The following is an 11,431-nucleotide window of genomic DNA, read 5'->3' on the forward strand; positions in this document are numbered from 1 at the left end:
AGAGTGGGAGCCATCTGCTCTTCTAAGAAGGGGGATCTCCTCCTCCAATCTCTTTCTTCTAATTATTCTAAAAGTTTCTTTGGTGGGTATATCTATCTTGCCTGCCCACCAGTCCCTGAAGTATATTTTAGAATCATTTAATCTAATTTGTTCTTGTTTCCTGAGATCTTTTTTAGCATTTACCAATTCTGCTTGGCCCTCCACATCTCTAGTTTGAGCTTTTTGTTCTAAGGTACTGATATTATTTCGAATTATATCCATTCTTTGAGCCCTAATTTGAGCTCTTTTCTTTCTAGTTGTTCTTAAAATGTTTTGAGTATCATTGACAGCATATGCCCAAGCTTCTGAAGCTGAAGTGTGTTTAGAGAGAGCATTATGCCAAGCCTTGCCAATTAGAGTTTGCACACTCTTTAACACGAAGATTTTAGGGTCAGCTTTGAACCAACAAGAGCTTCTCTCACTAGAACCAAAATCACATCTAAGTGAGACACGTTTATGATCTGATAAACTTAAAGAAGAGAAAGTTTCTATTCTCAAAGAAAGGTGATTGTTCAGTAAACCCTGAGAGCTTAGAACTTGTCCAATCTATCCTCCCTTCCATTGTCCCCAACTTGACTACTGCACCAAGTGAAATCCCTACATGATCCCACATCCACCAACTGCCAGTGATCCTTGCACTCTTCCCAAGACAGTAATTTAGTGCCTCTCTGTTAGTGCCTCTTTGATGCATGTTCCCTTTCCCATCCATCTGTCTGCCTTGCTATCCACCATATTAAAATCCCCCATTGCAATGCAATTACCATATGCACAATGTAAAGATTCCCCCTTTCCAAAGCTGAGTTAGGGCCATAGAGAGAGATAACTGAGAAATTAACATTTCAGCATTATCCATCTATTGTGGTCATCTAATCAAATAATATTCCAATGGTGTTCTCACTTTACCCTCCTCATGTGGTGTAGTACCACTTTTTTCTTCTATCTATCACTTTTAGTCTATTTTCTAGAGTATCCCTATAAGCCTTGATCTCTTGCAATGCTCAGAAGAGAGATAAAGAGTTAGTTGTCAACCAAAAAGCTAGCTTCTCACTCCTACTAGGGTCCATCAACCCTCTAACATTTAGAGTCAAGAAGGTAAATAGTTTATCTAACATTCTTTTTCTGGCCCTTTTTAGCCTTGGGGTTGGGGCTATTCACTTGGACTGTATGGCCTCCTTTTGTGTTGAACTACAATGAAGGCCTTACCTTGACTAGTGTCCTCTTGATTTGGTAAGATGACTGGAGTACCCTTCCCTTGATCTTCCTATGATTCTTCCTCACTCTCTTCTACTTCTTCCATGGCATCCTCTTTGTTAACATCCTCTTCAAACTCTTTGGACCACCCAACCTCTATCACCATGTTATCTTCTTGACTGATTCTGTGACTATTGTCTAAGCTCTCCTCTTGATCCCTGAGAGGTTCAAAGGAGTTTATGTTTGCTGTTTCTAGCAAACTATGATCCTTGTCCTTACCACTAACTCTTGTGCCATTTTGAACATTAATTTGGTTGCTCACGGGAGGCATTTGAGCTTTGGGAATCCACCTTTCAGTAGGAGTAGCTTGTTTAATAGTAGAGGGTTTAGCTTCTTTAACTTTGCCTCTCTTCAAAGGGCAATTTTTCACCACGTGTGGACAACCCACACAAAAAGCAAGAGTGGGGAAGATTTTTATAAGTCAGAGACTATTCTCTATGACACTACCATTTCTATTAAGAATAGTGACAATCTTGGGGGCATCCCCTCAGCTATATCCATCTTAATGCAGATCTGAGGATTGCCCCTGGGATTAATGAACTTCTCTTGCTCTACACCTAGTACTTCTCCAAGCCCACAACATAAAAAGGGAAGTTGGTTGCACAGATACGTGCAGAAATGCATAAGGTATGTGAAGCCTGTCAATTTGGAAAGTAGGCAAGGAAACCATTTCCTAGACATGTTCAAGAGAGTAAGAGGCCATTGGATTAATCCTCTCTGATGTGTGGACTACTAAAGCTGCATCTATTGGAGGCTATCATTATTTTGTCAGTTTTATTGATGACTACAGCAGAAAAGTTTGGGTGTATTTTATGAAAAAGAAAAGTGAAGTGTTTGGGCATTTCAAAGCTTTTAAAGCTATGCTTGAGAAAGAAACATGCCTGCAAATAAAATGCCTAAGGTCAGATGGAGGGGGACAGTACCTCTCAAATGAGTTTGCAAGGTTCCTGCAGGAGCATGGCATTAAGCAGCAATATTCATGCAGTCATACCCCACAGCAAAATGGACTTGCAAAAAGGAAAAACATGCATATTGGAGAGGTATTTTGTGCCATGCTCAGCGAAAAAGACCTGCCAGATTATTATTGGGCTGAAACAATTGCTACAGTAGTCTACATAATGAACAGGAATCCCACTGCAGTAATACATGGCATGACGCCAGAGGAGAGGTATACTGGTAGGAAACTAGATATTTCTCATTTGAAAGTTTTTGGTTGCATTGCCTATGTTCATGTGCCAAATGAGTTGAGATCCAAGTTGGATCCAAAAGCTGAGAAGTGCATCTTTATTGGTTATTCTCTGAAGCAAAAAGGGTATAGATGCTATAACCCTTCTACTCGTAAGTTTACAGTAAGCAGAGATTCTAAAAGAGGCATGGGATGTTACATTCCACTTAAATGTGGCATGACCTCAAATGATCAATTGGCAAAACATTTTAGAGAGACCATAAGATGGTTTCATGTAACCCAAGTGAGTCAATTGTACATATCAATTTGATTTTCATGTATGAAACCATAACATGGTTTATGCTTGGTTTATGTTTTAGTTTGTGGGTTAAAAGTGGTCAACGACGAGGGTTTATCCAGGTGCTGAATGGGGGGTACAAGTGGATTAAGGGTTCTTAACATTCCCTTATGTATTGGCTAGGCCATTAATTACCTCAGGGTAATCATTGAGCATAGCAACAAATGGTTTCGAGAGGCATGTAGAGTGCTTGATGGGGAGAAGCATAAGGAATTCACACTTGGCATGGATATCTATTGGCTAAGTTGTTAATTGCCTAGGGGTAATCATTGAGCATAACAATAAATGGTTTAGAGGGGGATGTAAAGTGCCCTATGCATAAGGAATTGACACTTGGCATGGATATCTATTGGCTACATTGTTTATTGCCAAAGGGTAATCATTGAGCATAGCAATAAATGGTTTAGAGGGGGACATGAAGCATAAGGAATTGACATTTGGCATGGATATGTTTTGGCTAGGTTGTTAATTGCATAGGATTAATCACTGAGTATAGTGATAAATGGTAGAGGGGGATGTAGAGTGCCCTATAGAGAGAAGCATAAGGAATTGACATTTGGCATGGATATGTATTGGCTAGGTTGTTAAGTGCCTTGAGGTAATCATTGGGACATAGAGTGCCCTATGGGGACAAGTATAAGGAATTGACATTTGGTAGGGATATGTTTTGGCTAGGTTGTTAATTGCGTGGGGTTAATCATTGAGTATAGCAATAAATGGTAGAGGGGGATGTAGAGTGCCCTATAGAGAGAAGCATAAGGAATTAACACTCGGCAAGATGCTAACTAAAAGTACAAGCTTCTCGGGTCAAGGTGCATGAAGATAAGGATCACAAAATTATGCCAATGGTGTATGAAAACCAAGTCTATGTGTTGAATAGGTTGGGATGTGATTTGCCCTTCTGCACCTATGTCTGGTCTAGGATCTAATTGAGGGAGTTGGACATCAATTTATGGATCAGAGGTTGGGTTGTTATACACATAAGTCCCACGGACTTCTACAACCATTTTGCTCATGGTTGATTATAGTGAAGACTATGTTTTTTCCTACTAATTACCTTGACAAATAGGCCCCCCAATAGAAAAGAATTCAAAAATGTATTAAGTAGAAGAAAAGGGGTGGGTGAAGGTAATGAGGACATCCCTCCATTTATGAGGAGAGTGCCCCCCTCCCTGCTTATTTTATGAGGGTGAGAATTGATCACTATGATACTCTACTTCTTTTACAATATCTTCATGTATTGTTAAAAATAAATAATTATTCATGTAGCCTCGTGGTAAGGCCTTGTGAGTGAAGTCTATTGAGAAGTAAGGGATCGTCAATTATCTTTCTCCTTAGCTTAAGTTTTAATTTGTTAATATTAAGGGAAATATAGATCAACAAACTAATGGAGGAAATAGGTGAGAAGCATTAGAGGAGGTTATATATATATATATATATATATATAATTTTTTCCATGCACCCAGCCATGGTCCTATTGAGGCGCTCACTACCTAACTCAACAAGATTGAGATGAGAGCAACCGCTTTGGTAAGCAAATGACGTACCATATGAGTTGCCACTACACTTCACCATTAGAGGGACACACACTTTTTTTAAGTGAAAGTCACTCTCCCCCCCCCCCCCCACACACACACACATCCCCCATTAGACGAGTTTAAAAAATAATAATAATAAACTTCTATTTTGCATGCACCCACCAATGGTCTTATCAAAGTGGAAAGGAGACACCCTACCTTTTGAGCACCCACCAATGGTCCTGTTAAGAAGCACACTCCTTGGACCTACGCTCAATTGAGCACGATTCGAAAGAGGGGAGCCGTTGTGGAAGGTAGGGGACACTACCATATGAGCTATTGCTCCACCTCACCACGTCTCTCTCTCTCTCTCTCATAATTTGTTCATAATTTTGAACGTCATTAGTATAAGCCATGGTAGGAGGGGGCCTAGGAGGGGGCCTTTCTAAATGAAAAACAACATAAAAAGGAGATCGAGAAGGGTGACAAATCGTTTGGAGAGTTGAGGTCTCTCTCTCTCTCTCTCTCTCTCTCTCATTCTCTCATGGCCGGCTACGAAAACAAAGAATGATGCATCCAAGAAGCGAGAGGATGCAGACCGTTGTGAATAATCGTGAGTAAATTTCCTGCAAGATCCGCATAACATCATGACGATGCCTTTCATCATTATCATTCTGCAATCTTCTTGCAGCAGGATGAGGAGGACGAGAATGGATGGAGATCCTTCATGTGATGCGATCGAGATTTTATTTGGGTTTTGCAAGTTGATCGAAAGCTCTTGCCGCTGCGTCGCGGTCCTAGCATGATGACGATCATGATCATGACGATGAGGATAGGCCAATCTTGTTGCGCGAGGCTGATGATGCTGGCGATGATCATGTGGAGGGAGAGATTTGGGGGGGTTAAATATCTGATGTGATTGCGATTTTGTTGGCGGCACGGTTGCAAGTGGGGGCGACCGAAATCTAAGGGGCAGCGCATGGGCAAGCGCGCAGGTGATTGCGATTGAGGGTTGGTTCTAAACTCAGAATTTCTGCAGTGCTGCGGACGTTGATATGAACGAGATTGGATTTTGGGGCTGCTGACCTTCAGCGTTAAGGTTCCTGCAATCGATGCTACAAGCTTGCGCTTTGCGGTTTTGGGTATGTGCACTTTCTGTGTTTGTGGCTAAATTGAACGCTGCTGTGACTTGAATTTGCGGTTTTGATTAGTGGGTAGCGTGCTGTGGCTGGAATGAATTGCGAATTTGTCTTTTGCAGTAGGTCGTTTGGGAATCAAGGAGTTGCTTGATACGCTATGTTGCCGTTGAATGAGCATTTTTTGCGAATTTGTTCTGTCGAATTTCTCTTTACGAGTAGGTAGTTTGCGAATCAAGGTCTGGAGTTGCTTGATACGATGTGTTGCCGTTGCTGGGGCACCATTTTTAGCTCGTCGCCTGCGATTGTTGAATCGTTCTGTCTGAATAAGGTTCGAGTGGGTATCGAATAGCGTGCGAACTCGTCTTTTTTTGGGCTAGAATGAAGGTTTTTGCACGATTTGTTGCATTGTTTTAGCGGAGAACAGCGTGTTGTCATGGTGATCGCTTGCTGAAATTCCAGTTTTGCAGGTTGCTTCTAGGCCATGATTCCTGCAAAGTTGTGGGTTTTCGCATCGCTTGATGATGGTCTGCTTGGGACGATTGCTGTTGCATGGAGCATGGCGATGAAGATCGACCTCACGGCAAGGTGGAAGTAGAGAAATTCTCCGCAAGAAGAACCATCTTTTCTTGCAAATCGGCTGAAAATCGTCTCGCTCATGGTCTTGCTGTCTGCGAATGGCCTCCAAAATCGATCCTCCCAATGGTGTTTGCCCGCCCGGCAAACACCACTACATGATCTGGCGCACTGTCTTCCAAATCGACACCAAATATGCCCCCATCAAGCCCATCGGCAAAGGGGCCTATGGCATCGTCTGCTCCGCTTGCAATTCAGAGAGCGGAGAGAGAGTCGCTATCAAAAAGATCGCCAATGCTTTTGACAACACCACTGATGCGCGTAGGACGCTGCGAGAAATGAGGCTCCTCCGACATCTACGTCACGAGAACATCATCGCTGTGAAGGACATCATGAAGCCTGTGGACAGATACGGTTTCAACGATGTATACATCGTCTACGAGCTGATGGACACCGATTTGCATCAGATCATCCGGTCCTCTCAGCCTCTCACGGACGACCATTGTCAGTACTTCATCTACCAGGTAACGGCAAGTTAAATACACATTGTGCAACCTTCCGTCTTGCCAAGTGTTTGCTGTTCTCATCTGTCAATAATTTTGGCAATGTCTATGATTATTGATGCATTGCACCTTCTTGATGCTCTGGTTTTTCATGCAATATTGATGTGCGTTGGAGCTTGTTCAAAGAATTTGTAATGCCTGGGGGTTTTGGCTGCATTGCTACTCTGTCCTCTGGTTTCTAAATATTTTTTCGCAACGTTGATGATTGTTGAGGGTTTGCTGCTTTCAGTCTCAACAATTATTCGGAAGGTTGACGATTGTCCTGCACAGCTTCTTCGTTGCACCTTGTTGGATTGTGGCTCTAATTTCTCAAGAATTTCTTGCAATGTCGATGATTTCTCTGCAGCTTCTGCGTGGTTTGAAGTATGTGCACTCAGCAAACGTTCTTCATAGGGATTTGAAGCCCAGTAATTTGCTGCTCAACGCAAGCTGTGACCTCAAGATATGCGATTTCGGCTTAGCAAGGACAGGAAGTGAGAAGGGGCAATTCATGACAGAGTATGTGGTCACCAGATGGTACAGAGCTCCTGAGCTTCTCCTCTCATGTGAGGAGTACACGAGTGCCATAGACGTTTGGTCTGTGGGATGCATCTTTGCAGAGCTCTTGGGACGCAAACCCATCTTCCCTGGCAAAGATTACCTTCATCAGCTAAAACTCATCATCAACACTATGGGTTCTCCTCAAGAAGATGACCTGCAGTTCATTCAAAGCCAGAAGGCCCGATCCTTCCTTCGTTCCCAACCCCCCATTCCCCGCACTTGCCTTGCCAAGCTCTACCCTCAAGCCAACCCCCTTGCTATCAGTCTTATTGATAGGATGCTGGTCTTTGACCCAGCCAAGCGTATCACTGTCGCTGAAGCCCTCCAGCATCCATACCTTGCATTGTTGCACGATGCCAGCTTGGAACCTACTGCATCTAAGCCCTTTGACATTGATTTTGAAGATGAAGACCTCAAAGAGGATGCATTAAGGGAGTTGGTGTGGAAAGAGATGCTATGTTATCATCCGGAAGTAGAAGTGGTACCCAACTAAAAAGTCAATGAGATTTTGCTTTGAATGTAAGCTGTGCTGTGGATCAAAGCTACGACATTAGTGTGTATGTGTGTGTGTGTGTGTGTGGAGAGAGAGAGAGAGAGAGAGAGAGAGTCATGCCTGGATTTTGAGCTGGGCTGGCTGCGGAGCAAACCATCAACCTTCTTAAAGTTGGCAAGAGATTGAGTGAGAGAGATGTAGATAGATAGAGAGGGGACCTGCTTGAATTGTAAGCTGGGTTGTGTGAACAATGGCACCTGTGCGGCATGTGTGTGTGTGTGTGTGTGTGAGAGGGAGAGAGAGAGAGAGAGAGAGAGAGAGAGAAACACAAATTCAAAGAATGAATGAATGCAAATGAGGAGAATTTTTTGCTGCAACCAGAATAATGCTTTGCAGCAAGGGATCAAGTGTAGATATGCTGTACATTGGCTATGTAGCAAGACCTCAGTTGTGCAAGCAATTTCAGACAACTTCAGTCAGAGATCCTCCTGGTCAGCTTTTGTTTTAGGAGCCTTTAATTTTCAAAATGATTTTGCAACAATTTTGAGCTTCTGAGAAATCAAACATCTAGACAATTCTGCAACCCTCCTATAACCTGCCTCGTGATGTAATACTTGGCTACTTTCTATGCATCTACCTTGTTAAGAGTACAGCGCTTGCATTCTAGGACAAGCAAATCCTTTTGCAACATGTCACCTTTGTATCCATCAGTACTACATTTGGATTCGTAAGCCCATATGTTTTGCAGGGCATTTTCTTATCAGATAAATCACATAATTTCCATGTGTTATCCTTGTACAATACATTCATTTCTTCTCCATTTGCAGCTTGGTTGTGCTGCAGCTTCCTAATAACGTTTTCTCTTTCTTATTCATGTTCTTGGCTCTCAGTTCTATATCCTCAATACTTCTCTTTTCTTGATAAAAAATCACACTTGAATTTCTGTGCAAAAAGAGAACATTCTGTAAGCAATTGGAACAACATATTTCCTGTGTTTAAGATGCTTCTTTTTAGTTTTACTGTAAAAATTTCCTCAGATAAGGTCTGAAGATAGTATTGCAAAGTGTCGAGAACGTAGCTAGATGGTATTACTTTAATTGTTCAAACCAAATTGTTCATAATTGTTCAAACCAAATGGTATTACTTTAATTCATAATGCTCATATCAAGTTCTAATTGTTGTTTTGGGCAGTCCTCTCTGTAGCAATGCATACTTGATGATATCATAACCTTAAGTTTACTTTTGTAATCTATTTTGCTCCTTGCAATTGGTTAACGAGCTCATCAATGCAAGACATTGACCATTTATTCTTTTGTTCTATTTTATTTAGTACTCCATAATCCATGCATAGGCCCTTAATACCATCGTTTTTCTTCAACAATAAGACTCGTGATGCCCATGGAGAATTATGTTGAATATTTTCTTTCCTAAGATGTTCAATTAGTTGTTTCCTCTTCTTCACTTTTGCTAAGCCCTTAAAGGGCCTTACAAATAGGCATGGATCTAGGAATGATATTTATAATATGATCTTGGATCTAGGAATGATATTTATAATATGATCTACATCTTGCTCAAATAGCATATTATCAAGCAAATGACCAAGCAAATCATCAGAAAAGGCATCCTTAAATTCATGAAGGATAAGCAAGAAATCATACAGGGAAAGTTTAAAATTTTTTGTAGAAAATGAAACGTTCCGTCTCGTATTCATCTCGTTGCAAAACCGGTTTCACTGCATCTAAGAATATGTCCCAATCTATAGAGGCATTTCCCTCCAGCGATGACATCTATCCTACAATTTGGAAATTTAGGGCATCCGTGTCCTTGGATTTCCAGCTCTACACCATATACCATGGTGTCTCGAACTTTATTGTTGTTGCCCTTTGATATAAAGATGAGATTTTTGTGATCATAGACTTCCTTGTAATTTTATTTTCTAAACTAACAAAATTATGGGTTACGTTGTCATTACCTATCATAACTTCCTTGTGCCCTCTTATATTTCCATGCATCCTCACTAAATCATGAGATCCAAATGTGGGCTTTTGCATTGCTAATGACAAGCAATTCTAGGATTTCTAACTCTACATCATATACCATGGCATCTCGAACTGAGCCCAAACTTTACTCTTCTTTCCCTTTCACATAAAGACCACATAGTTACATGTTCTTAGACTTCCTTGAAATTTCATTTTTTTGAAATAATGAGTGGTTCAAAAAATATGGGTTGCATTGTCATTACTATTTACATGTATCTTGTGACCTCTTTTATTTCCATGCATCTTGACTAAATCATGAGTTCCAAATGTGGGCTTCCACATTGCTTATGATAGCAACATGGGTACTTGTCTCATGATAAACATCCACTTCTCTATATTTCTTAGTGCAGAATTGTTGTAATTTTTCTTTTGCTTTTGCTCATGATAAGCATGTTTTTGCTTTTGTTGGGATTTATTAGTATTTGTCTCCACTTTTGGCTTTGTATATAGTTCCAAGTGCAATGGTCCTTATTAATACACCAAAAACATAATTTATCTTGTTTTTCTTTCTCAAAGTCTTCACGACTCAGGAATGATTTTCCCTCACCTTTTAATTTCTTAGGCTATTGCTAAGAAGTCAATTTTGAATGGTATTTCCTTTTTGCCATGGGGAACCCAATTGATGTTGGTATAAACATGAATTTGGGTGTAAAACCTTTGTATAACACCTGTTGGTTTAACTATGGTATCATCACATATCTAGGCATGCTTGAGGGCCTCATCCAAAGTCTTAGGGGAATTTATTCTTAATACGAATCCATAATCTTCTTTGAAACCTCTCACTAAGCCCCTTGTTAAATTCATGTATATAATTAAGTTTGAGCACAACCTTATTATGTAGTGATACTTGCTTCCCACAGTCGCTGAAGATCATTGTTAGGTAGAAATTTTCAAGAGGGCTTATTCTAACGATCCTCTACCATTTCTACGCCTTACTTCTGAGACACAAACTAGCCTAAAGATATTTAGGTGGGGTATTCTCCCGGTATTCCTATAGGTCTTGCTATTTTTGAATAAATCTATTACGGCATCCCCAACCAGGGGTGGGAGGGCACTCGAAGGCCACATAGTACATGTGAGTAAGTATGTATATAAAATACATTTATATTTTAATTTTAATTTTTACAAACATTTTCTTAACCCCTTACATATGTATACATGTTTTATGGTTGAATTTAAATCTCCTCTATATATTTTATGTCCCACAGTCGTTGAAGATCATTGTTAGGTATAAATTTTTAAGAGGGCTTATTCTAATGCTCCTCTACCATTTCTAAGCCTTACTTCTGAGACACAAACTAGCCTAAAGATATTTAGGTGGGATATTCTCCCGGTATTCTTGCAAGTCTTGCTATTTTTGAATAAATCTATTATGGCATCCCCAACCAGGGGTGGGAGGGCACTCGAAGGCCACATAGTACATGTGAGCAAGTATGTATATAAAATACATTCATATTTTAATTTTAATTTTTACAAACATTTTCTTAACCCCTTACATATGTATACATGTTTTATGGTTGAATTTATATCTCCTCTATATATTTTATGTCCCACTGTCGCTGAAGATCATTGTTAGGTAGAAATTTTCAAGAGGGCTTATTCTAATGCTCCTCTACCATTTGTAAGCCTTACTTCTGAGACACAAACTAGCCTAAAGATATTTAGGTGGGGTATATGCCCGGTATTCTTGCAAGTCTTGCTATTTTTGAATAAATCTATTATGGCATCCCCAACCAAGGATGGGAGGGCACTCG

The 11,431-nt window shown here is 40.5% G+C and overlaps 1 protein-coding gene across 3 annotated transcripts; it reads left to right on the plus strand.

Annotated features, from left to right (window-relative positions):
- The first annotated feature begins 4,831 nt into the window (after nucleotides 1-4,831).
- On the plus strand, nucleotides 4,832-7,668 carry LOC147885960 (mitogen-activated protein kinase homolog NTF3-like). 3 transcript variants are annotated; one of them, XM_087396289.1, is made up of 4 exons: nucleotides 4,832-4,943; nucleotides 5,095-5,472; nucleotides 5,929-6,566; nucleotides 6,952-7,668. In XM_087396289.1, the coding sequence occupies exons 3-4, from the start codon at nucleotides 6,144-6,146 to the stop codon at nucleotides 7,636-7,638; spliced, it is 1,110 nt and encodes a 369-aa protein (XP_087252415.1). In that variant the 5' UTR covers nucleotides 4,832-4,943; nucleotides 5,095-5,472; nucleotides 5,929-6,143; the 3' UTR covers nucleotides 7,639-7,668. The 3 variants fall into 3 exon arrangements, with proteins under 3 accessions (XP_087252415.1, XP_087252413.1, XP_087252414.1); XM_087396287.1 differs by having other exon boundaries at nucleotides 5,937-6,566; XM_087396288.1 differs by having other exon boundaries at nucleotides 4,845-4,943; nucleotides 5,370-5,472; nucleotides 5,937-6,566.
- The last annotated feature ends 3,763 nt before the right edge of the window (nucleotides 7,669-11,431 follow it).

Source organism: Dipteris shenzhenensis, chromosome 25 (assembly GCF_047967505.1).
Source record: "Dipteris shenzhenensis isolate YYH24624 ecotype China chromosome 25, Dip_SZ_1.0, whole genome shotgun sequence".
Lineage (NCBI taxonomy): Eukaryota > Viridiplantae > Streptophyta > Polypodiopsida > Gleicheniales > Dipteridaceae > Dipteris > Dipteris shenzhenensis.